Consider the following 21,869-nt stretch of genomic DNA (forward strand, 5'->3'; position numbering starts at 1 on the left):
CCCGGGTGCTGACCCCCCACCAGGAAGGCTGTGTTGGCAGGGCGGGCACCACATGGGAACACTGGGCTGACTGGCTGGACAGCAGCCCTGGCACAGGCCACCTGAAGCCAGGACACCCGGCCGCTGAGCTGGATGGAGGAGAGGGGCCCAGACCGGGTGCAGGGGCAGGCTGGCCGCCCAGTGCCGCCAGAGCTCACCCGGCCAGTGCCCTGCACACTCGCTCTGGTCGGCGGCCGGAGCAGCCCTGGTGGCAGGGCCTGGATGCGGCTGCTGGCACCGCAGGGCAGGGCAGGCACAGGGTCTCCTGCCGGGAGAGTGGGTGATGGAAACGACCAGACTCCCCACGCGCCGTGACCGGGAGAACCACGTTCACGGCAAGTCCCGTGTCACGTCTGCGGCTGTGACGCCGGCACCTGCCCGAGCCTGGAGCAGGGACTGGGGTCGGACTGCGCACACTTCCCACTTGGAGCAAGTGGAGGCGGGGCCTTGGGTGGACCCCATGGGCCCACGTTACTGTCCTGGACCTGCCCTCCCCCTCCAAGACGTGGGGGGCCCTTTGCCGCGCTCTGGGTCAGGGGTCGATGCCCGGCTGAACCCAGGCAGGCACCGCAGGCCTGAGGTCCCACTGACCCCGGCTCAGAAATGCCCTCAGCCCAAGGCAGTGGACGACCCCCTCGCAAACTACAAGCTGAGCTCCTGGAAGTCATGGCATCCTAGCAGCTGGGCGGGGCTGTCATTCGGCCCCTACGCCTCCTCACCGACCTGCAGCGGCTGCAGACCCGCCACGTGTCCTGTGCTGACCCACAGACAATAGATGCCCAGGGAGAGCGCCGGCCACACCCCATCCTCCGCCTGGGGACCTGCGTGGCGTGAGGTTTTGCACCCGGAGACGGACGTGAGGACGGGGACTCCTGTGTGCTACACCTGCATGAGCCCCGAGAGGTGTCCATGCCCCCCAAGCCCCCCTTCTCTCCAGTCAGGATGCAACCCCCACCCCATGGCCTGGAGGTCGTGCACAGAGGCAGGTGGTAAAATTTCAACTTTATTTGGCCAATGTGTTCAGCTCCAATGTTGTGGTAGAAACGCCTGGAAGAATGGGACGCTTCCCGCTGTCCCCGCAGGAACGGAGGCCAGGTTCTGGGCAGCGCGGGCCAGGCCACAGTGTCAGACCAGCTGGGTGCTGCTCTGGGTGGGGGGTGGGAGGGGTCTGTGCTGGCCCAGGGTGCCCACCGCCCTGTCTTGGGGAGCCCCTGCGAGAGACCTGATGTCTCTGTTGAGCAGGCAGCATAGGAACCTTGCAGTCCCCGCAACACTGCCAGGTGAGGGACCATCAGCCTGGCCCCCCGCACAGGGGACACCTGTCTCCAGGGCGGCCCGGCCAGGGTGGGACCGAACCCGCCGTCCCAAAATGCCTAAAAATCCCACAGACGAACCATGCTAGTGATGGCATAGAACCTAACAGGCAGCTGACATCGCCAGCGTGAGATTCCAAAACATTTTAGCGAGCGCTCAGGTCAAAACCGTGTACAAAAAAGTACATCACAAATTAAAAAAGGCCCCGAGGGCTGGCCTGGAGACAAGCCCTTTCCGAGATGAAGCAGAAGACGGGCTTAAATGTACACGAGTGTCAGCGTGAAGTGTGGCTTCAGAAAGTTCCCTGCATTTCCGATGGGTGCTGTCCTCCCGGGAGGGTGCGCGGCCCGGAGGCTGGCTGCTGGGGAGCAGCCTGAGGGGCGTCGGGGTGCCGGGCTGCTTCCACCTCACAGCTCGTCCTTCACAGCTTTCTGGTCATCGTCCTCCTCCAGGTCCGGCTCCTCTGCCTCCTCCAGGTCCTCTAGGTCCTGGGCGACGGGGAGGGAGGCCAGAAGGTCAAGGCTAAGCAGGGCGGCCCCTGCCCTCTGGGGAGCCGGGTCCCAGCCCAGACCACCCAGCACGGGCCGCTGGACGCTGTGCCCACCCTCCAGCCTCAGGGTTTGCCGGGCAGTGAGCCCACGACCGCAGCAGTTCGAGCTGCCGGCTCCCCTGCCCACTTCCCCTGGCCTGACCACGCCCCCTCTCCCTGCCAGTCAGCAGCCTCCAGCCCGCCACACCCTCTTGGCCTGGGACCAACCCTGGCGTCCCCTCTGCACGGCTGAGCACGGCTGGCACAGGGCGCCTCGGCCAACGGGCTGGGAAGCCCTTTGGAGTCCCCATCAGCAGGGACCACGCGGGACGAGCGGGCAGACTTCATAAGCAAGCCCGGCGTTCAGAGCGTCCCCTGCTGCCCGTGCCGGTGCAGGCCGCGAGAGGCAGAGCTTGCCTGCAGCCGGCCCGGCCCTCGCACACGCCTCGAGCACCAACCAGGAAGCACGTGTCCAGAGGACCGCAGGCCGTGGCCCCAGAGCCCCGCGGGCGACCACTTACGTCGTCGTCCCCTGCCCCGTCCTGGCCGCCACTCTCCAAGAACTTCTTGAAGCCGTCCAGCGTCCGCTCCCCGTTGTAATCAATGACCTGTAATGGGTGGGAGGTGAGCAGCAGACCCGGGGGGGGGGGGCCCAGCCCTATAGAGGCTGAGCTTTTCCAGGGCCCCGCCACCCCGCCGGCCCACGGCGCACCGTCCGGTCCGCACTGGCGGGGAAGAACTTGAGCGTCGGGAAGCTGTGCACTTTGACCGCCTCCACCTCGTTGGCCGTCGAGTCCATCTTGGCGATGACTATATTTTCGTGGTCCTTGTACGTCTCCCCCAGCTTATCCCAGATGGGCGCCAGCTGCTTGCAGTGACCACACCACGGGGCATCTGGAAGCCACAGCGCTGAGTCCTGCTGGGCCCGGAGGCCACGCCCCCCCCCAGCCCCAGGGAGCCGCCCGCCCGGAGGCTGCACTCACAGAACTCCACGAACACGTTCTTCTTCTCGTCGAACGCCACCTCCTCGAAGTTCTTCCCCACCAGCACCTTCACCGGCTGCTTGTCCCAGTCCTCGGGCAGCTCCTGGCTCATCAGGTGAGGCTGGAGGGTGGGCGGGCAGGTCAGGTCTGCGCCCAAGAGGACTGCTCCCCACGCAGGGACAAGAACGAACGGCCACCCTTACGTCGGCCGGGCCTGCCCCCAGGACCTCAGACCCCGGGAGGACGCAGCCGCACCAGGAGCGCGAGGCCGCCCGCCGCCGGCGCCCACCTTGATCTTGCCCTCCAGGAAGCGGTGGCAGAAGTCGGCGATCTTCTCCGCCGTCAGCTCGTCCGACTCGGGCTTGTACTTGGTCATCTCCTCCTCCAGCGTGATGAGGCGCACGGCCGGGCACTCCTCCTTCTTGAGGCCGAAGAACTCGAGGATGCGCTGGTTGTCGCTGTGGTCGCTGTCGATGAAGATAAACAGGATCTGGGGAGAAGAGGCACAGTGAGCGGGGCAGGGACGTGGGTGCGGCTCGCCCTCCCCGGCCGACCCCCCAGGCCAGGCCGGCTGCGCGGGGCGCACCTTGCCCTTGAAGCCCTGGGCGGCTTTCTTGAAGTTGCTCAGTTTGCCCTCGTAGTCGGTCACGCTCTTGGGCAGGAACAGCAGGATGTGCGTCTTGATCTCGCCCCCGAAGATCTTGGGGGCCGTCTGTCACAAACACAGTTACCGGGCCTCAGCCCCGAGCTCAGCTCTGGCACAGGACCTCAATGGCCGACGCCTGGGCAGCAGTGGGGGGCTCTCCATGGGGTCCTGGGGGGCCCCTCCCCGCGCGGCCTGGCGGGAGCCGCACCTGCTCGGTGAACTCGATGACCAGCGGCAGCTGGTTGTGCTTGATGAAGTCCAGCAGCTTCTCCTTGGTGACCTCCCCCTCGAAGTCGTTCCGGCCTTCGTCGAACTATGGACAGAGGAGGCCTGAGCGCCGAGGGCTCCACGCGCACCCGCGTCCCAGCCAGCTCAGCTCCACCGTGCAAAGCCGGTGAGGCGGCAGGGACCACCCCGGGGGCTCCCAGGAAGCCAGCACCGCCGCACCGGGCCTGGAGCCTGAGCATCCCGTTACCGCAGCCGCTCAGCCTGCGGCCACCGAGGCAACTACCCGATCACAGTCAGGGGTCAGCAGGGGTCAGGTGTCTCCTGCTTGGGGGGAGGGGCAGAACCTGTGGCACCCAGCCCCGAAGGCAAACCAGCCCTGTTCAGGCGGGTGTCAAAGGGAAACCTGAGACACGGCTCTCCGCACTAAACTGCTGTGAGAATTAACACTCAGACGAGTCCGGGCGCCACCCTGAGCTCTCAGCGACTGGGGAGGAACCCCAGGCCTCTCGTGCTGCTCCTGTCCTTGCACTTCCTCCAAGTGCCTCCAGAAAAGCAGGCGGCACTCCCACCCCCCAAGGCTGACCACAAGGGGGGGCAGGCGCCAGGGGCACCGGCCAGGCCCAGCCCTGCTCCCACGCCCAGTGCCGAGGCTGAAGCCGGCTCTCCCTTCCCCAAAACTGCACCCGTGGAGGACAAAAGCGGGGAGAGCACACAAGGCAGGAAGCCAAGGCCAGGACTGCTGTGCAAACAGGAGCAGCTCACAGCGCGGCCCCTCAGGCACACAGCAGGCCAGTCCTCGCCCGGGCAGGGCCGCGGCCCAATTAGAGGCCAACAGGCCCCCTCCTGGCCGCTCCGGGCAGCGAGCATTGTCTGCCCAACGGTCTGCTGGGCACCACAATCAGGGGCCACCTGACACAATCTTGAGCCACAGTCTTTTTGGCGATGTGGCCACATCACACTCTGTTCACATCCACTTCAGTAACAGCCTCTCTCATCTGGGGGGGCCAGCCGCAGGAGACCAGCACCCCAAAAGGCCAGACGCCGCAGGCGGTGGAGAGGCGGCCTGCCACCCCAACGCCCGGCTTCCACAAATAAAGACGAGCGAACGGCAGGGAGAACAAAGGCACAGGGTGCGCAGCCCAGACCACGGGCCATGCGACAGTGACCCGCGGACTCACGCTGAGGGCACCGGGGCCACTGCGTCCCCGCCATCCTGGCCCGTCCCGCTGGGGAAGCCGCTGGGGAAGCCAGGTGGTCCCGGGGGACAGGAAGACCCGGAGCACGTGAGGACCTGGGTGAACCAGAGGCCCAGAGAGCAGGACGATGGCCGGGCGGGGAGACCGGAGGGGCTCTGGGCCTCACCTGGCTGCCGCCGAGACCCTCCCGACCCACCGGGCTCCCGACTGGCTGCCTGACACACTGTGCCGAGAGCAGACCCTGCGGCCACCGCCCCTCGCTGGACCAGACCCCCGGGTGCGGCTGTGCCCAGCCAGGTGGACACGGACATCAGCTGGCACCAATTTTTGCAGAAAAATGGCAGCTCTAACCTTCAAGGACACAGAATCGCCCAAACCAGGACCCGGTGTGAGAATGACACCCTGAGGTCAAAAGGGATGGGAAAGAGCCCTCGCTGGTGTGGCTCAGTGGGTAGAGCGCCAGCCTGTGGACCACAGGGTCCCGGGTTCGATTCCGGTCAAGGGCACGTACCTCAGTGGCAGGCTCCTCCCCAGCCCGGGCCCTGGACAGGGCTCGTGCAAGAGGCAACCAATCGACGTGCTTCTCTCACATCGATGTTTCTCTCTCTTTCCCTCCCTCTTCCACTCTCCCTAAAAATCAATGGGAAATATCCTCGGGTGAGGATTAAAAAAAAGGATGGAAAAGAATGACTGGGGCTGGTCTCCCAGCCTCACAGCAACTCTCAACCTAAACTCGAGGACCAGACGCAGGGCGCTCCCGCTTACACCCACTCAGCCTCCCACCATTGAGTTTTTCCTGACCAGATGCTAACAACATCCCGGCAGGTTTGCGATGACAACTGACCAATCGACGCCCTCAGGAGACACCGCGGCTCCGCCAGGCAAGACAGGGCTGTAAGGGCCTGAGTTCTGCCCAGGAAGGGGCCGCAGAGACCCCAAAGCCTCGCCCTGCGTCCTCTCTGACCAGCCGGACAGCAGTCCTGCCTCTGCCCTGAAGACATGGCCCCTCTCCGGCTCGTCACAGCACACTCCCCCCACCCCCGTGTGCTCTCCACCCCCAATCCAGGCCCAGTCCTGTTCCAGGGGCAGGGGTGCTGGGCTGGCCCCGTCCCACCGTCCTGGCTGAGATGAAAGGCAAAGACCACCTTGCCACGTCGGTCACTCGTAGACATGTACCCCGCCGTGTCCCAGCAACATTGGGCAGTGGCTCCGACACCAGCGGCCCGTCACCAACAGGGGCAGCAGGACGAGGCCATGGGAGCCGTGGGAACAGGCTGTGCCCACAGGTGGGGAACACGCTCCCCAAAAGCTGATCCCGGAGTCCGTCCGGGTGGAAAGGCTTTAGGAGTGGAAACAATGTTGCACCGGGGATGGTGCAATTGGCTCAGCTACTCAGGTGGTCACCCGCCAGCTTGCTACTCTGTCTCCGCACAGCCACAAAGCTAACCGGCAGGCAACTCCGCCTCCTGACCACCCGGCTGTCAGAGGCGGACACAGGGCTGAAGGCCGGGCCAGTGGCGCCCAGCAGGCCAGCGGCTCCGGGCAAGGTTCTCGGGGAGCAGCAGCCGAAGGCACCCCCCAGCGCAGCACCTCACCACCGGGCAGAGCTGCGCGGGCCGCTCACCTTCTTAAAGAGGACGACCCCGTCCTTGTCCAGCTTGTACTTGGAAAACACGTCGCTGTTGGACGTGATCCCGAAGGGTATGTCGTCGACGGCCTCTGCCGCCAGCAGGAACTGCTTGGCCAAGTCCGACTCCACGTCCTGGAGACGAGAACCAGAGGTGGCCCCAGGCCCCACGCCAAGGACCCCCGCCCGGGTCAGCAGCCGGACTGGCCGCAGTGCCCAGGCCCCCTCCAACGACAGGCGCTGAGGGGAACCCCATCTCCACCTTGAAGAAGCCGATGACTGCCACCTCGCTGGACTCTACCAGGGCCTCCGCGGCAGCTCCGTCGGGCAACGTGGTGGCCGCAGGGCCCGTGCGCTTCTTCAGCCAGTTCACAATGTCGTCAGCTTCCCTGCCGGCTGCACCGATAAACACACACATGCAGGGTCCACCGGGACGGCCCGAGCAGGACAGCCCCTCGCCACGGAAAGGCATCGTGTCCGCGCACCTGTGCGAGCCCCAGGGCTCCAGGCGGCTGTGCTTCCCGGCAGCGGCTACCTCCTGGCTACCTCCCTTTGCATTGTCTAAGTTTTTCTTGACGTTTGCATTCATTAAACACAAACCCTTTCCCCTCAGCGGCCTCACTCCAGGCTTTGTCTTAATTAGAGATGCAGCCCTGACTGGTGTGGCTCAGTGGATAGAGCATCGGCCTGCGGACTGAAGGGTCCCAGGTTCGATTCCAGTCAAGGGCATGTACCTTGGTTGCGGGCAGGGTATGCAGGAGGCAGCTGACCAATGTTTCTAACTCTATCTCTCTCCCTTCCTCTCTGTGAAAAACCAATAAAATATATTTAAAAAAAAATTAGAGATGTGCCGAAACCGGTTTGGCTCAGTGGATAGAGCGTCGGCCTGCGGACTGAAGGGTCCCAGGTTCGATTCCGGTCAAGGCATGTACATTGGCTGCGGGCACATTCCTGGTGGGTGGTGTGCAGGAGGCAGCTGGTCGATGATTCTCTCTCATCGATGTTTCTAGCTCTCTATCCCTCTCCCTTCCTCTCTGTAAAAGATCAATAAAAATATATTTTTTTAAAAAAAAAATTAGAGATGTACTAGGATTTTTCTTAAAGTAAGCACGATGCCAGTTTTCCTGTAAACACGGGCTGAGCCCTACCCTGGCTCCCTGACCCGGCTGGCCAGGCGTCCTGGCCCTCACAGCCCCGGCCCGCAGGATGGCTGTCCCTCGGGGCCCCAGAGCAGAGAATGGAAAGGAAGAGCCGGGTCCTGACACTGAGCTCAGGACGCTGTCCCCTCGCAGGCTCTGACCATCCGGCCCAACACGGAACCGCACGTTCAAAAGGACCCTGCCCGGGGCAGGTGGAGGCCAACAAGGAAAACACGGGGACATCGGTAATACTGCCAACAAGGATCCGCTTTCCTGTCACAGGTGGGACGGGAGCAGCCCCGCCCACAAGCCCAGGTTTCGGGAGGGCAGGGCAGCTGGACAGGCACTTCCTGCTCCAAAGTGAGCGCGGGGCCGGCCGCAGCCCGGAGCTGGGGTCAGAATCCACACGGCGGCTGCGGGAGAGGAGCTGCGGCTGAGCCACGGAACCGGTTCTCTGGGCGAGAGCCTCCTTTCGTGACAGGCGCTGCCCGGACTCGGCCCAGCCCAGCCAAGCAGCCTCAGAGCCAGCACGCAGCGGCTGAGGCGGAGGGAGCTGGCGCTGGGCTTGAATCCGAGTTCTGCCCGACAGCTGTGACTGAGCCCTCCCAGCGAAGCCCCTCAGCGCTCAGCACAGGCACAGTGGGCGCCAACGCGGCGCTGGCTGCTCCAGCCCCTCTTCCCCGCCACCCAACCCCGAGGACGCCCCTTCCACTTGGGAGGTTCTTCAAGGACGAGTGTTCCTCAACTAGAACCAGACCGAGAACGAGGTCCAAGGCCAGGTTCCCAAACATGCCCCCCCCCGCCCCCAGCGATCTCCCAGGACGGCAGGCAAATCCCGCTGGGCAGCGAGGGCAGAGCGGCCGGCCCACCTGTGTACTCTCTGGGGGCAGCCGTGTCTCCGTTCTTGAAGAACTTGATGGTGGGGTAGCCGCGGACGCCATACTGCTGGGCCAGGTCTGACTCCTCGGTGGCGTCCACCTTTGCCAGTCTGATCTCAGAGCCTTCGGCCTTCAGCTTCCCGGCCGCTTTGGCATACTCGGGGGCAAGAGCCTTGCAGTGGCCACACCAGGGGGCATCTGGAAGGAAAGCAAGGGGCTGAAAAGCACTGGACCGCTCCCTGCCTCCCTCCTCCTCGGGCGCTCCCCTCCCTGAATATCTTATCAGCTCAGCGAGATAACCCTCCGAACTACAAGGTTGGGCTGATAGCGTGGTCCTCTTGGGCAATATGGGGACAGAGGCCACGAATGACAAACCACCGCCACAACCCCCCCCCCCCCCCCGCTTTGTCACCGTTGGGCACGGGAAGACCAACTGTTTCAACGGCCAGTGACTTCCTATCACCTGCAGGTGGGCAGTGGGCAGGCCTGCCCTGGAATTTCCCTCTGGGAAGGCGGAGAAGCTAAGAAGCCAGTGCCACCCGCATTAAGACCTAATCACACATAAGTGAGGTGATACACATCTGGGCACACCTGCCCGAGCCTCAGATTTGCAACTGGGTCTTTATACAGCGGTGGGAACCAGGTTCCGTCTGAGCCAAGGTCAGCAGCTGTGTGGGGCCTGAGGTCTCCAGCCCAGACAGTCGGGGCGTGAACACACAAAACACCAGGTTTGGGTCCGGGTGAGAGCTGTCATCGGCTGGAGGGGGTGCGGGCAGGACCCGGGCTGGTGGGATCCCTTTGCATTGCCTAAAATTCTGGGGAGCAGGTACGTGGGGGGCTGGACCCTGAGTGCTTTGTATTTGGGGCACCTCCCACGGCCCACCCTGTTTTTCTTAAAATAAGAGAGGGATCCTGCCATGGAGATAGATGTCAGATACGCAAGCAGTCCTGGCTCTCAGCCCGCGTCCAGCCGGGGCAGGAGGGAGTCCCCGGGGCACCGGCGCACAGGGGCAGGGGCCGCAGGTCCGGGGCTGGTTCAGCCCAGGCTGAGCCTCCCGAGGGGCTGCGAGTCTGCGTCCAGAACGCTAACAGCCCCGAGGACCCAACCCGCTGCGAGGTGGAGGGAGGCAGGGAGGGAGGCTGGGGGCGGGTGCCCGGCCCTCTATCCGCCCCCCACCCGCCCTGCGAGCCACCAGCTCCCCGTCCCGTCCCCACCCCGCGGGGCGGCAGGCCCGGGAGGCACTCACAGAACTCCACCAGCAGGTACTTGTGGGCCGCCAGCGCCTCCTCGAAGTTGCCCTTGTTGAGCACCAGGACGTGGTCCTCCTCCTCGGGCGCAGCGCCCGCGCGGGCCAGCACGGCCAGGGCCAGGGCCAGGCGGAGCAGAGCGCGGCGCAGCATGTCGGCAGCAGGGACGGCGCTTCGGTTGGCGCCGCCGGACAGCGAGGCCACGAGAGCGCGCGCCGCCCGCCTCGTCCTTATCAACCCGGTCGCCGCGCGCGTGCCCGCCCGCGCCCACCCTCTATTGGCCGACGGACTCCGGGGCCCGCCCCTGCCGCGCTCCGATTGGACGCCGACACCCTCTCCGGCCCCGGATTCGGAAGAGCTCCGGAGGGCTCCTTCGCCGTCGCCCGGGATTGGCCGAGGAGCTCGCGCTCGCACTCTGCCCCGGCCCCTCATTGGCTCCTGGCGGAGAACTTTCTCCCCCTCGACTCGTGACTGGTGGCTTTCCCCACCACTTTCTCCGGTTCTGGAATGGCTGCCACCTGCGGAGCCCCGGGATCTGCGGCTTCTGATTGGCCAGGAGATGCGCGCACCCCGCGCGTTCCTCCGTCGAACGTGGCAGTGGGTGGGGTCCCCCGCCCGCCGCGGGGCGGAGCTGCGCCCGGGCCTCCGAAACCCCTCGTGTTGCTTTCTTACTGGATCGCGCGTCCGTAACTGGCCACGCCCCCCAGTTCAGCGGGCCGGAAGCTGGGTGACGCAACTTCCGGCGCGCGTGCGGGCCGTGCGGCGCCTGCTCGGGGCGTCTGGGCTCGGCGGATTGGGCTGCCGGATCCGGTCCCGGGAGCCGAGCGCCTCAGGCACCAGCGCGGAGCCTGCGCGGAGCGGGCGGAGGAAGGGGAGGCTGGGCGGGTGCACCTAAAGGTGCAGAAACGAGGAACCGGGCCAGGGCCCCGCGCAGACGGTGCGCCAGGGCTGGAGCCGGCCGCGGGCCTGGGGGAGCCCCCTCCCCGCGGCGCCAGGCCCCCCGGAGCTGTCACGTGCACCCCGGACGCTGCGGAGCAGCCGCAGAACCCGGCCCCACGCAGCTCCCTGCGGACCCGCGGGCCCAACAGGTGGGCGCCGCTGCCCCCGAGGCTGCCCGCCCGCGACGGCCCGAGCGGCACCCACCAGACCCGAGACTGATGGGGGACAGGATTCACACTCTGTACCGACGGGTTGGGATGTTTTGGGCCAAACACACACATTTAAGTTGACTTTTGTGGGTGTTCTTGAACGTGGCTCCTGGAGAACCTAACATAGCACAACGCTGGGTGTAGCGGGACCTGCCGCCCCACCCCCCACCCTCACCCCCTCCTCCCGGAAGCGTTCCCCTTTATGTGTAGTCGCTTCCTTGTTGGTGAACCGCCGCCGCCACTGGGTTTTAAGACTCAACATCAACTTAATAACTTGGCAGGGAAAGGGGAAGCACTCCCACGTCCAATGCACACGTCGACTAACATCCTGATTTCAGAAATGGGGAAGCCAAAAGGAGCCTCGTGCTGTGCTTGAGAGTTTGCGTTTGTTAATCGGTGGCTCCCCAAGGCATGTTGCTCCCCAAGGCATGTTTTCTCATCTACGTGGGACTCCCTCCACTCGAATAGCAGTTCCTGAAGGTCAGGGCCAGGTCCTCTCCGCACCTCCCCCACTTCCAGTGGAGCAAGGGTCAGGCCGAGGTGGCTGCACCCGCTGGGATACTGCCTGCTTCTCGGGGTGACGGTACAGGAGCGGGAACTTCCTGCATGGAGCATGTGCCTCCACCCCAGTTCAGCGCCCTCTGCTCTCTGGGCCCCGTGGGGACTGCCCCGTGGCTGCGCCCTCACTCCCAGGTTTTCTGTCATTGCTATGACCCCCTTTTGCAGGCCGCATTTGGGGACCTGAGACGAGGCACTTTTGTATCACATCTAGACTCAAGCCCCAGTACTTAAGCAGCTAAATACTGGCACCTTGGAGCGCAGATGCTTCAGTACTGGGGCTTGAGTCTTTTCAGCTGATGGGGACAGAGTGAAGGCATTTGCGACACCACCACGTGGGTTAGTTCCTGATGGTGTGAGGTAGTGTAGCCCAGAGCACCCAGTGAAGTATTTCCAGAGAAGGAGACATTGGGACCCAGGGGGAGCGACCAGGTGAGGGTCAGGCCGCTGGCTGTGGTCGAACCCCCTCCACTTGAGTCTGAGCCTCCGTGGCTGCAGCTGAGGAGCACACCTGGAGGCAGGTGGTGACAGGGCCACTGTTCTGTAGCTCGGGTGGCCACAGCTGCGTCCCAGTCCTGTGAAAACAGAGCCTGACTAGGGCTCTGGCTTGGATGGGTCATGGTGGTATTTTGTTTGTTTGTTTGCTTAATGTATTTTTATTTATTTCAGAGAGGGAGAAATAGAAACATCAACCTTGCCCTGACCAGTTTGGCTCAGTGGATAGAGCGTCGACCTGTGGACTGAAGGGTCCCGGGTTCGATTCCAGCCAAGGGCATGTACCTTGGTTGCAGGCATATCCCCAGTAGGAGGTGTGCAGGAGGCAGCTGATTGATGTTTCTCTCTCATCGATGTTTCTGGCTCTCTATCCCTCTCCCTTCCTCTCTGTAAAAAATCAAGAAAATATATTAAAAAAATAAATATGGCCGAGGCCGGTTTGGCTCAGTGGATAGAGCGTCGGCCTGCGGACTGAAGGGTCCCGGGTTCGATTCCGGTCAAGGGCATGTGCCTTGGTTGCAGGCACATCCCCAGTGGGGGGTGTGCAGGGGGCAGCTGATCGATGTTTCTCTCTCATCGATGTTTCTAACTCTCTATCTCTCTCCCTTCCTCTCTGTAAAAAATCAATAAAATATATTAAAATAAATAAATAAATATGGTTTGAACTCTTGAGTGGTTCAATGTTGTGATAAATGCTACTCTCCAAAACAGTCCTCAGAATACACATCCCTTCCCACTGCAGCCGGGTTGGGGTGCCAGGGGGTGAGGGGTGAACAGCAGGCTGGTGGGACACCCAGGAGGTGCTCGCCTGGCGCGGAAGGACACCTCCCGGCCGCAGGGTCTCTGCTGAGCAGCAGTGGGGACCCAGGGCTGTGCAGGTGAGGCGGCACCGGTGGGAGTGGAGCCGGGAAGCAGGCGCCGTGGTCAGCGTGGCCTGGTGGACTGACACGGCCCGACGGCAGGGTGGACAGTGCGGGGACTGGAGATTCTTGTCACAGTGACTGGTGACTGGTCTCCTCCGGGGTCCGGCTCTGGTCACTGTGGTCACTGACCTGTGGGCAGGAGGGCACCCCTCAGGGGAGGAGGGGCCACCTGGGGTGGGCGAGGAGGCAGAAGCTTGGAGGAGGCTCGGGGATGAGGTGGACGGGGGAGGGGGACCACAGGCTGGCTGGGCGAGGAGGCCAGGCCCAGGAGCACCGGGTTGGACAGGGGTTCAGGGTGCACCCAGAAAGATCAGGTTAGACTTGGGACCCGAGAGACACGTCATGTCGTGCAGGTTCTGTAGGTGCCACCTCGTGTGACCTTTCCCCAGGGGAGGGGCAGAACGAAGTCCTGGCTGTTGGCGGCGCGCCCGTACAACTTGGCACTCAGGGTCCGAGGTCACATGTGCACCTGGGAAAATCCAGGCACGAAAATAGGCCTCTGGGCCCGAGGAAGCCCCGCGGGGCCCGAGCCCATAAACCGAGCTGCCGCCTGCCTGCACGGCTGCCCTGGCATCGCCGCCACCCCCGCCCGGCCTCTCCAGGGGTAGCCTCCTGGCTCCCAGGTGCCTGCGTCTGATGTTAGAGGGAAGGCCTGGGCTCTGCAATCTCCCTGCCTCCCCCACCCAATCTGTCCCCCTGGGCTGGGGCGGCCGGCGCTGCGAGAGGACACGGAGGGCCTTTGCCCCATGGAATCGAGAGCCCGGGGGCCAGGCTGCTTCCTGGGCTGCTCTGGTGCCGAGGCTGAGCCGGGCAATGCGGGAAGCACCCTTCGTCCCCCAGCACAGGGCCCAGCCCCCGGGAACCACAGGGGTCCTGGTAGGGAGGGGAGGAGGCGGCCAGCCCTCGGGAGCCGTCCTGGCAAGGACATGTGGTCCCTGACCTGTGGGGCAGGAGGGCATTTCCTGGCCACCCCAGCTGGCAGGGCTGCTGATAAGCACTGGGAAGAGTGGCAGGCGGGAGGGCATGGCCAGGAAGCAGCAGCTCCTGCCCCCAGCCTGACACAACCACTTAAAAAAAACCCAGTTTTTATTGACTTCAGAGAGGAAGATGGAAACATCAATGAGAATCATTGATTGGCTGCCTCCTGCACGCCCCCTACTGGGGATCCAGCCTGCAACCTGAGCATGTGCCTTGACCTGGAATTGAACCGTGACCTCCTGGTTCATAGGTCCATGCTCAACCACAGAGCCGCGCCGGCCAGGCCATAACCACTTTAACAGGCTCAGAGGGCAGGTTTCAAAACCCGTCAGTCCAGCAAAAGGGGCACGTGGAGCTGACCCCATCCGGAGCTTGGGTTACCCATGTGCCCTTCTCCATCCCAGGGCTGGGCTGTGTGTGGGAGTTACTGGTGGCCCTTGAGGGCTCCCCTGGGACAGTCTCCACCCTCCCAACCCACCTTTGGAGCCCTGCCCCTGCCCCAGGCACTGCCTTCCTCTCTACCCTGGCACCCCAGCCTCAGGCCCCCCCACACCCCCTGGGCCCAGTCACCCCTTGGTTCCCATTGCCTCTTGGGGAGCTCTATCTCCAAGGAGGTTCCTTCCTCTCTCTGGGGTTGGGGCATTTCCTCCGAGGCCAGGAGTGGGCGTCAGGGGCTCAAGGACATGTCACTGAACCACAGCCTGGCTGCCCCCACCAGATCCTTGGTCCTTTTGGGAGTTTCCAGGTCTGAACCGCCCACAGGCATCTCTGCCAAAAGGGTGAGGCGGGGCTTTAAGCTCTTCAATCAGGGCAGGGCAGTGGCAGCCACACCTGGCTCTTGGGGACCGCAGAGGAATGGGCCCCACCCTCCTCCCCGCCGAGTCAAGCAGCAGACACAGGTTCCTTAGGGGAGTTTATTTCCCGGTCAGAAGAGAAGCAGGGACAGGCTCCTGTGCGTTCCAGCCGGGCCTGACCTTGGAGGGGGCACAGGGGACAGCTCCGACTGTGCACACTTGGTCCCACAGTTGTCCTGGCTGAGTCCGGGAGGGCCTGGGGATGGTGGCGTGGTGCCTGGGGGCAGAGGCGGCAGCCAGCGGGCCCAGAGGACAGCACGTATGGAGGCAATAAATACCGACAGGCCAGCCACGCCATCCAGGCCGGCGGGCCCAGGTGGGCGAGTGAAGCTCGGCCCTGGCTTTGTCCGAGGGCTCTGTTGGGGCCGTGGACTGGGCGTGGTGCTGCCCACTGGACGGAGGGAAGAGGCGTACGGACCCAGCCTCTCAGGTGGTGCTGGAGGCGACTTCAGCTTTTTGGCCATTTGGCTTTCCCCAGGCCCCAGGAGCTGCCCCTCAGCCCTGGCGGGGGGGGGGGGGGGGGGGGGGGGAGAGGGAAGGGTTGGGGGGATGCTGGCCAGGCCCTGGCTGGGGGAGCAGCGGCGTGTCCACACCTCCCGGCCACGGGGACTGCAGATGGGGTGGCAGGACTGGGAGACCACATGCTCATGCAGACACAGGGTTAGAGGTTAGTGACGGCCCCACAGCACACGTTCCACATGTTAAGGCATCATGGTTAGACGGTTACAGACAGCAATGGATGAGCTGACCGGGGGGAGCAGGAGCTGGAAGGACGGCCGGCCCAAGGCCCTGCACCGTGCACCCCACCCCACCCCACCCCCGAGGGGCAGACAGACAACCGAAAAGGCCCAGGGGACTGAGCGCCCCACTCCCTTGGGAAAGCCATGGCCTCCGGTTGGGTGAGGACAGGTGGGGACCCAGGAGGGACCCGAGGGGAGGGGCCTGAGCTGCGGCGCCCCACCCACAGCACAGGTGGAAGCAGCGGGACACTAGACTATCCAGGAGGCGGGGCTGAGGTGGGCAGGAGGCAGACGGGATGTGGCAGCCTGGGCAGGGCCCTGTCAGCACTTTGGTATGGGGTCGGGTCGGGGTGGGGTGGGGTGGGGTGGGGCGCGCACATCCCTCCATCCGTCCGCCCTGCCCGTCTCCCGGGCCAGGCTCAGTCCTTCCACTCCTTCTTGATGGTGAGGTTCCACTCCCAGGACAGGTGGTCAGTTTTGTCGTCGTCTGTGAAGCGGGACTTGATGTTGTAGCTGCCGCGCGCCAGCATGCCCTTGGGCGCCTCCTCCATGGGCGTCAGGAACTCGTACTCCTCGGCCCTGGGCCCGTAGCTGCCCACCATGTAGTCAGTCTTGTCAACTGCGGTGCAGGGGGAGCGCCGTCAGGGCAGAGCGGGCGAAGGCACACACTGCCTCTCCTCACCCCCTCCAGACCCCAACCCCGCCCCTCCCCACAGCCCAGCCACAGCGGCCGCCTCCCCTTGGGGGCCTGGCCCCCACCCTCACTCACTCTTGACGCCTTTCCGGTATGTGTGTTGGATGTACTTCATGCCAGACACGATCTCTCGGTTCACCTGCAGGGAGGGACCCAAGTGGGGCTCAGCCAGGCTCTCCAGCCCCAGCCTGGCCTGGTCCCTCCGGAGCCTCCGCCTTACCCGGAAAGAGATCTTTATCCGATATTCCACACCCTCCTTCAGCACAAAGGACTGCTTCTTGAAGCTCTCCAGGTCACCTGTTTGGGAGGACAGTGCTCTAGGAGCCTGAGCTAGGGGCAGCCACTGCCCTCAGCACCTCCATCTGTGACTGCCCCTCCCCTCCCCCAGAGGGACCCAGGCCCCTCAAAGCCAAAGCCTTCAAAGACAGGTCACTTGGCTGCACTTCCTGTGTTCCCCACCAGAGGGCGCCAGGTCCCCAGAAAACACGGCAAGGAGGCACCCTCAGCCAGGAGTGGGAGGTGCCACCCACCTGTCAGGTCCAGCTCCAAGGGGCCTGGGGCCGTGCTGCACACCAGGGTCAGGCGGGTCACCACGACGTTGGGGACGTTGGGGTCGGCGGACACGGCCACGCGGCCCAGCAGGGCCTCCTTGTACTTGCGCAGGCTCTCGTCGTCCTTGTCCAGCTCCTGGATCTCCTGGATGCTCTTCTGGGCCGGGGGCTTGTAGTTGACCGAGTGCTCGTCCTCCTCGTTCTCGGCGGCAATCTGCGCCAGCTGCTCGGCGGTGGGCTCCTGCTCGGCCATCTCCCCTCTCGCTGGATCTGGGCACCTGTGGGCGGGGGCACTGCGGCAGCCTGCAGGGATCACCGTGTCCCCCTCCTGCCCCTTGGCAGCCCGCAGCCAACAAGGGTGAGCTGTGTTGAAGAGGCCTCTGCGGGCCAGGCCCCCCCTGTGCCCGAGGGGAAGGGGCACCTTCTGGAGCAGGAGGGCAGCTGCAGCCAGAGCTTATCCAAGGGCCCAACACAGGCTCCCGAGGCCCAGAGGGGCCGCACTAACCTCAGGGGACCTGCGGGGACACACTGAGCGGGCTCCACCCTAAGTATGCCTCCCAGGACTAACCGGGACCTGCAGCCTGCTCCCGCGCTCCAGGGAGCAGCAATAACCCCGGCCCCCCTGGCCAGGCCCGCGAGAGTCACCTCAAGTTCTGCTGCTCTTTCTAAGCTGCCCCGGCCCTCACCACAAGGGACCCCTCCTGCTGGGTTGGGAGCTTCCCTGGACCAGGAATGCCCCTTGGACCCCGTCCTAGCCCAGAGCCAGGCCTCTATGCAAGACACAGGTAACAGGGCCTGGTGAGTCCCACAGGTGGGTCTCTGAAGGGCAGAGGAACGCAAGGTGTCCGCCCAGGCTCTCTCCCGTGGGGAGGGTTTGTGACCTGGAGCTGGGAACTGCGCTGCAGCAGGAGCAGTGCGAGAGGCTGGGGATCCCTCCCGCCCTTCCCATAATCCTTGGGCGTCGGAAAGCCCCTCGGCTCCGGCAAGCCTGTGCAAGGTGCGTCAGGGCCCAGCCGGGGTGCCTGGGGAAGGTAACGGACGCCTTCCCCCAGCCTGGCAGCCCGGACCTGCCCGCGTTACCAGACTCCACAAAGGGCGGCCTGGCACCCCGGGCGAGCGTGCCTGCCGGGCAGGCGTGGTGGGCCCGCCCGCTCTTCCCGGCCCCCGGCCGCTTCCTCCGGATCCCTCCACAAGGCTCACGCCCTAACGCCGCCAAGCGCGGCCGCAGGCGACAGGCTCCTACGGACGCGACGCCGCGGCCCCACACTTCCGCAGGCAGGGCCCGCAATCTGGGCCGGGCGCGGGGTGGGGTAGGGAGCTCGGGGACCGTCCGGGGCCGGGCGCGCCTTCCCCAAGGGAGGGGCGTCAGGCCTGGTCCCCGCCCGCGCGCACCGGCGGGGCGGGGGCGCCGCGGGGCACGAGCGGCGGCCACAAAAGACGCCCGCGCCCCCCGCCCGCACGTGGAGCCCCCTGCGCCCGGGCCCCGCCCTGCGCCCGGGCCGCCGCCCGCTGTCACCACCGCCCCCGCCCAGCGCAGACCCCACGGCGGGCGGGACGGGCCAAGGCGCGGCCCCCGCCCCGCGCCGCCGCCGCCCGCCCCCGCCCCCGCCCCGCCGCCGCGCCGCCGCCCCCGGCGCTCACCGGAGGCTCGACCGCGCCGCGCTCGCACTCCCTCCCGCACGAAATGACGAACGTCCGCGCCCCGCCCGCGCGCGCCCGGCTGGCCACTTCCGGGGTCACGCGACTTCCGCTCGCGCCGGGCGGGTCGGCAGAGGGCGCACGCGCGGGGGCGCGGTGGCTGCCGGGAGCGCGCGGCCGCCATCTTGCGGAGCCTAGCTCGGGAAGGCGGCTCGCCTGTGCGGTTGGGGGTTCTGAGCCCTTTGCTGCGGACATTTCGGGCCGCCGGCGTGCCCAGGGCCCAGCCCGCGAATTCGGGGGACGGAGCAGTGTCACGGCTCTTGCGTGTCCCCCACCGGGACGTCGTGGCGTTCCCGCCCGCGATGTGCTGTTAGGTCGCCCGGAACGGGCGGGACGAGCTGACCGTGCAGCCACGTGTTCCGCCGGGTCCGCCGAGCCCCGCGCGGGTCAGCGACGGCCGGCCTCCCGCCTGTCGCCATGGACGCCCCCGTGGAGTTCACGCTGACCACTCACTCCCCGCCGCGGCCTCCCGGGTTCGAGCCCTGGAGCCGGGCCTCCTGCTGGGGCGGAAGGACTCGCTCAGGGGCTTAGGGTTTGCCAACCGACCGGAAACAAGCAGGCGAAGCCCGGAGCGCCCCGGAGAAGAGAGCTGAGTTCTCCTGGTGAAGCAGGTTGTTGGGAAGAAGCCGCCCTGCACGCTCGGCCTCGGCACCGGTGTGGGCGGTCCTCCTGGCCCCGCGGGGGGATGATGGCACCGGACAGGCGGTCTGACTTGTGAAGGAACGTTCTTCCCTAAGCGCTTAGAGGGTTGGCTATAGGATGGACCTCCGTCTCACTGATGTGCACCTGGAAAGTTCAAAACTTGTTTTTAAAATATATGTATTTGCTGACTTCAGAGAGGAAGGGAGAGGGAGAGAGAAACTTCAATGATGAGACTCATTGATTGGTCGCCTCCTGCACGCCCCCCACTGGGCATTGAGCCCAAAACCTGGGCACGTGCCCCTTATTGGAAATGGACCCCGGGACCCTTCAGTCCACAGGCTGACGCTGTATCCACTGAGCCACACCGGCTGAGGTGAAAACTCAAAACTTTTAAGTCCTGGCCCTGGCTGTGTGACTTCCCCATACTGGTGGATCCTGGTCAGGACATATACAGTGAGTGCGGGAGTAAGTGGGACGACAGATGGATGCTTCTCTCTCTCCTGTCCTGTGGGCCCCGAGAACTCCGCGGGGCTCTCGGGAGTGGTGGGCAGATTGGCGCCCTGCAGCCACCTGAAGGCTGGCCGTCAGCGTTCTGCCAGGTCTGTCCGCCCGAGGACGGCCCATTGGCTGCCCCTACCTCAGACACCAGCCACGAGTGGGGTACCCAGGCGACCCACATTTTTGCCAGCAGACTACACATTTGAGGATTCCCACGACCTCCCCACCCTAGGTTAGAAAATTCCATGAAATAACTGACACAACTCAGTAAAGCTCTCCACTTATGATCATCCGTCTATTATAAAGGACACAACTTGCAAGAAATGCACAGGGCGCCCAGCCCGTGTGGCTCAGTGGCCACTGTTTGATTCCCGGTCAGTGCACAGGCCCCTTCCCCAGGGTATTGCAGGCTCCATCCCCGGTAGGGGGCATGCAGGAGGCAGCCCATTCATTGATGATTCTTATTGTTGATGTTTCTGTCTCTCTCTGAAATCAATAAAAATGCATTTTTAAAAAGAAATGCACAGGGCAAGGAAGGGAGGGTGCATTGGGGCTTCATGCCGTCTCCGGGCCCACCACCCTCCCAGCACCCCCTCGTGTGTTCACTAACCTGGAACCTCTTCAGACCCATGGTTTAGGGGCTTTTATGGAGTCTTCATGAAAAGGCAAGGTTGGTTAAATCACCAGTCCTTGGTGATGGACTCAATCTCCAGCCTCGGCCCCTTCCCAGAGGGCAGGGGACAGCAGCCGTCCTGACACTATCCAGGGCCACCCAGAGCCATCACATCACCATACCCGAGTGTGAAAGGCATCTGTTCTGGATAAAAGGACACTCCTACCAGCAGATTCCAAGGGCTGTGGGAGCTGTGCCAGGGACGGGGACAAAGACCCAATCTTTATGACTACACACACCCCAGCCGCGTTTCTGTGCTGTGGCTCTCGGGCTCAGAGGAAACCAGGATGTGGGTGCTGTGGGTGGCTGAGCATTTCCCAGGCTCCTCTGGGTTTGCCTGGCCCAGTCCTCTGCGCTATGGGTGCTCCTGTCCCCTCACGGCTGAGGCTGGAGGCGCCCCCAGTAAACTGTCAGAGGTGCCGTGGGCTCCGGCCGGCCAGCAGCCTCTCAAGCCTGTGGCATCAGAGGCCATGGGGATTGTGCTCAACAGGCATTATTTTATTAGGCATCGAAAAATGGCGACTTTCTAATCCACTGGCATTTCTTAGCGGGAATTCTTTTTTCTTTTTTTAAAAAATATATTTTTATTGATTTTAGGGAGGGAGAGAGAGAAATAGAAACACCAGTGATGAGAGAGATACCCCACTGGGGATCGAGCCCGAAACCGGGCATGTGCTCTTGACCAGAATCAAACCCAGGACCCTTCAGTCTGCAGGCTGACGCTCTATACACTTGAGCCAAACCAGCTAGGGCTGGAATTCTTTTTGTTAAAAAACCTCCTCATCAGTTATTTAATCCCTTCAAAATATAGTTGTTGAGAAAAATAAAACCAGATGAAATGACTCTGTTATTTGTCAACAGTTATTTGTCAACATTTAGAGTGAATTATTGCCCAAGGAACCCCCAAAGGTGAATATTGGATGTTCTTAACTGTTGTTATGAAATCTTGAGTGTTTATTTAACAAAGACAAAAAAAGATTTTATTAAAACATTACAGTAACTTGAACGGTGTGTTTATGATGGATTTGTACATTTGAAAACTGGTATGCTCACATTAATTTTTATTAGATATTAATTTACTATTGTGCTAAAACGTTTTACAACTGTTTGTACAACCTGGGTAGATAACAAAAAATTAACTCTGTCCTAGTTTGGGCTAAATGATCACAGACAAGTTGATGTATTTAAAATTAACGAGATTACCTTCTGGTTTCATTTTTATAGGAAAATCTTGAATGATGCATTATTTATTGCCATGTGCCCCAAATAGTCAGTTGATCCCAGGGTGACTTGTTAATAATAACAGCTCACTAAAGTAAATCATGTAAACATTTATGAAAAATATAGCCATCTTTATAATCGCATAACATAACGTGTGAATGATGCTCATAGCAGCATTAGTCTAATAGCCAAAAAGTGCAAGCAACCCGAACGTCCAGCAGCTGATGAGTGAACGTGAGGTGTCCGTCACAGGCGGCTCAGCAGAAAAAGGACCGAAGCATTGACTCGTGCTAAAATCCTCAGGAGCCCTGGCCGGGAGGTCAGCTGGTTAGTGTCGGACGCGAACTTAAAGCGGCCAGATAAAAAGGC

At 63.2% G+C, this 21,869-nt stretch overlaps 2 protein-coding genes across 4 annotated transcripts; both read right to left on the reverse strand.

The window, feature by feature from the left end:
* Positions 1 to 1,029: 1,029 nt before the first annotated feature.
* Positions 1,030 to 10,051, reverse strand: P4HB (prolyl 4-hydroxylase subunit beta). The gene is made up of 11 exons (XM_008154982.3): positions 9,827 to 10,051; positions 8,571 to 8,777; positions 6,825 to 6,958; positions 6,560 to 6,697; positions 3,720 to 3,824; positions 3,452 to 3,577; positions 3,155 to 3,355; positions 2,866 to 2,986; positions 2,595 to 2,776; positions 2,404 to 2,490; positions 1,030 to 1,841 (listed from the first exon to the last, which is right to left on the reverse strand). The coding sequence occupies exons 1-11, from the start codon at positions 9,978 to 9,980 to the stop codon at positions 1,761 to 1,763; spliced, it is 1,536 nt and encodes a 511-aa protein (XP_008153204.1). The 5' UTR covers positions 9,981 to 10,051; the 3' UTR covers positions 1,030 to 1,760.
* Positions 10,052 to 15,851: 5,800 nt separating this feature from the next.
* On the reverse strand, positions 15,852 to 18,491 carry ARHGDIA (Rho GDP dissociation inhibitor alpha). Of its 3 annotated transcripts, none has more exons than XM_054709448.1 (5): positions 18,410 to 18,491; positions 16,748 to 17,046; positions 16,438 to 16,514; positions 16,293 to 16,356; positions 15,852 to 16,142 (listed from the first exon to the last, which is right to left on the reverse strand). In XM_054709448.1, exons 2-5 carry the CDS (start codon positions 17,019 to 17,021, stop codon positions 15,943 to 15,945), a joined length of 615 nt encoding a protein of 204 aa, XP_054565423.1. In that variant the 5' UTR covers positions 17,022 to 17,046; positions 18,410 to 18,491; the 3' UTR covers positions 15,852 to 15,942. The 3 variants fall into 3 exon arrangements, with proteins under 3 accessions (XP_054565423.1, XP_054565425.1, XP_054565424.1); XM_054709450.1 differs by lacking the exon at positions 18,410 to 18,491 and adding an exon at positions 17,969 to 18,208; XM_054709449.1 differs by lacking the exon at positions 18,410 to 18,491 and adding an exon at positions 17,849 to 17,962.
* Positions 18,492 to 21,869: the final 3,378 nt, after the last annotated feature.

This window comes from Eptesicus fuscus, chromosome 20 (genome assembly GCF_027574615.1).
Source record: "Eptesicus fuscus isolate TK198812 chromosome 20, DD_ASM_mEF_20220401, whole genome shotgun sequence".
Taxonomy (NCBI): Eukaryota; Metazoa; Chordata; class Mammalia; order Chiroptera; family Vespertilionidae; genus Eptesicus; species Eptesicus fuscus.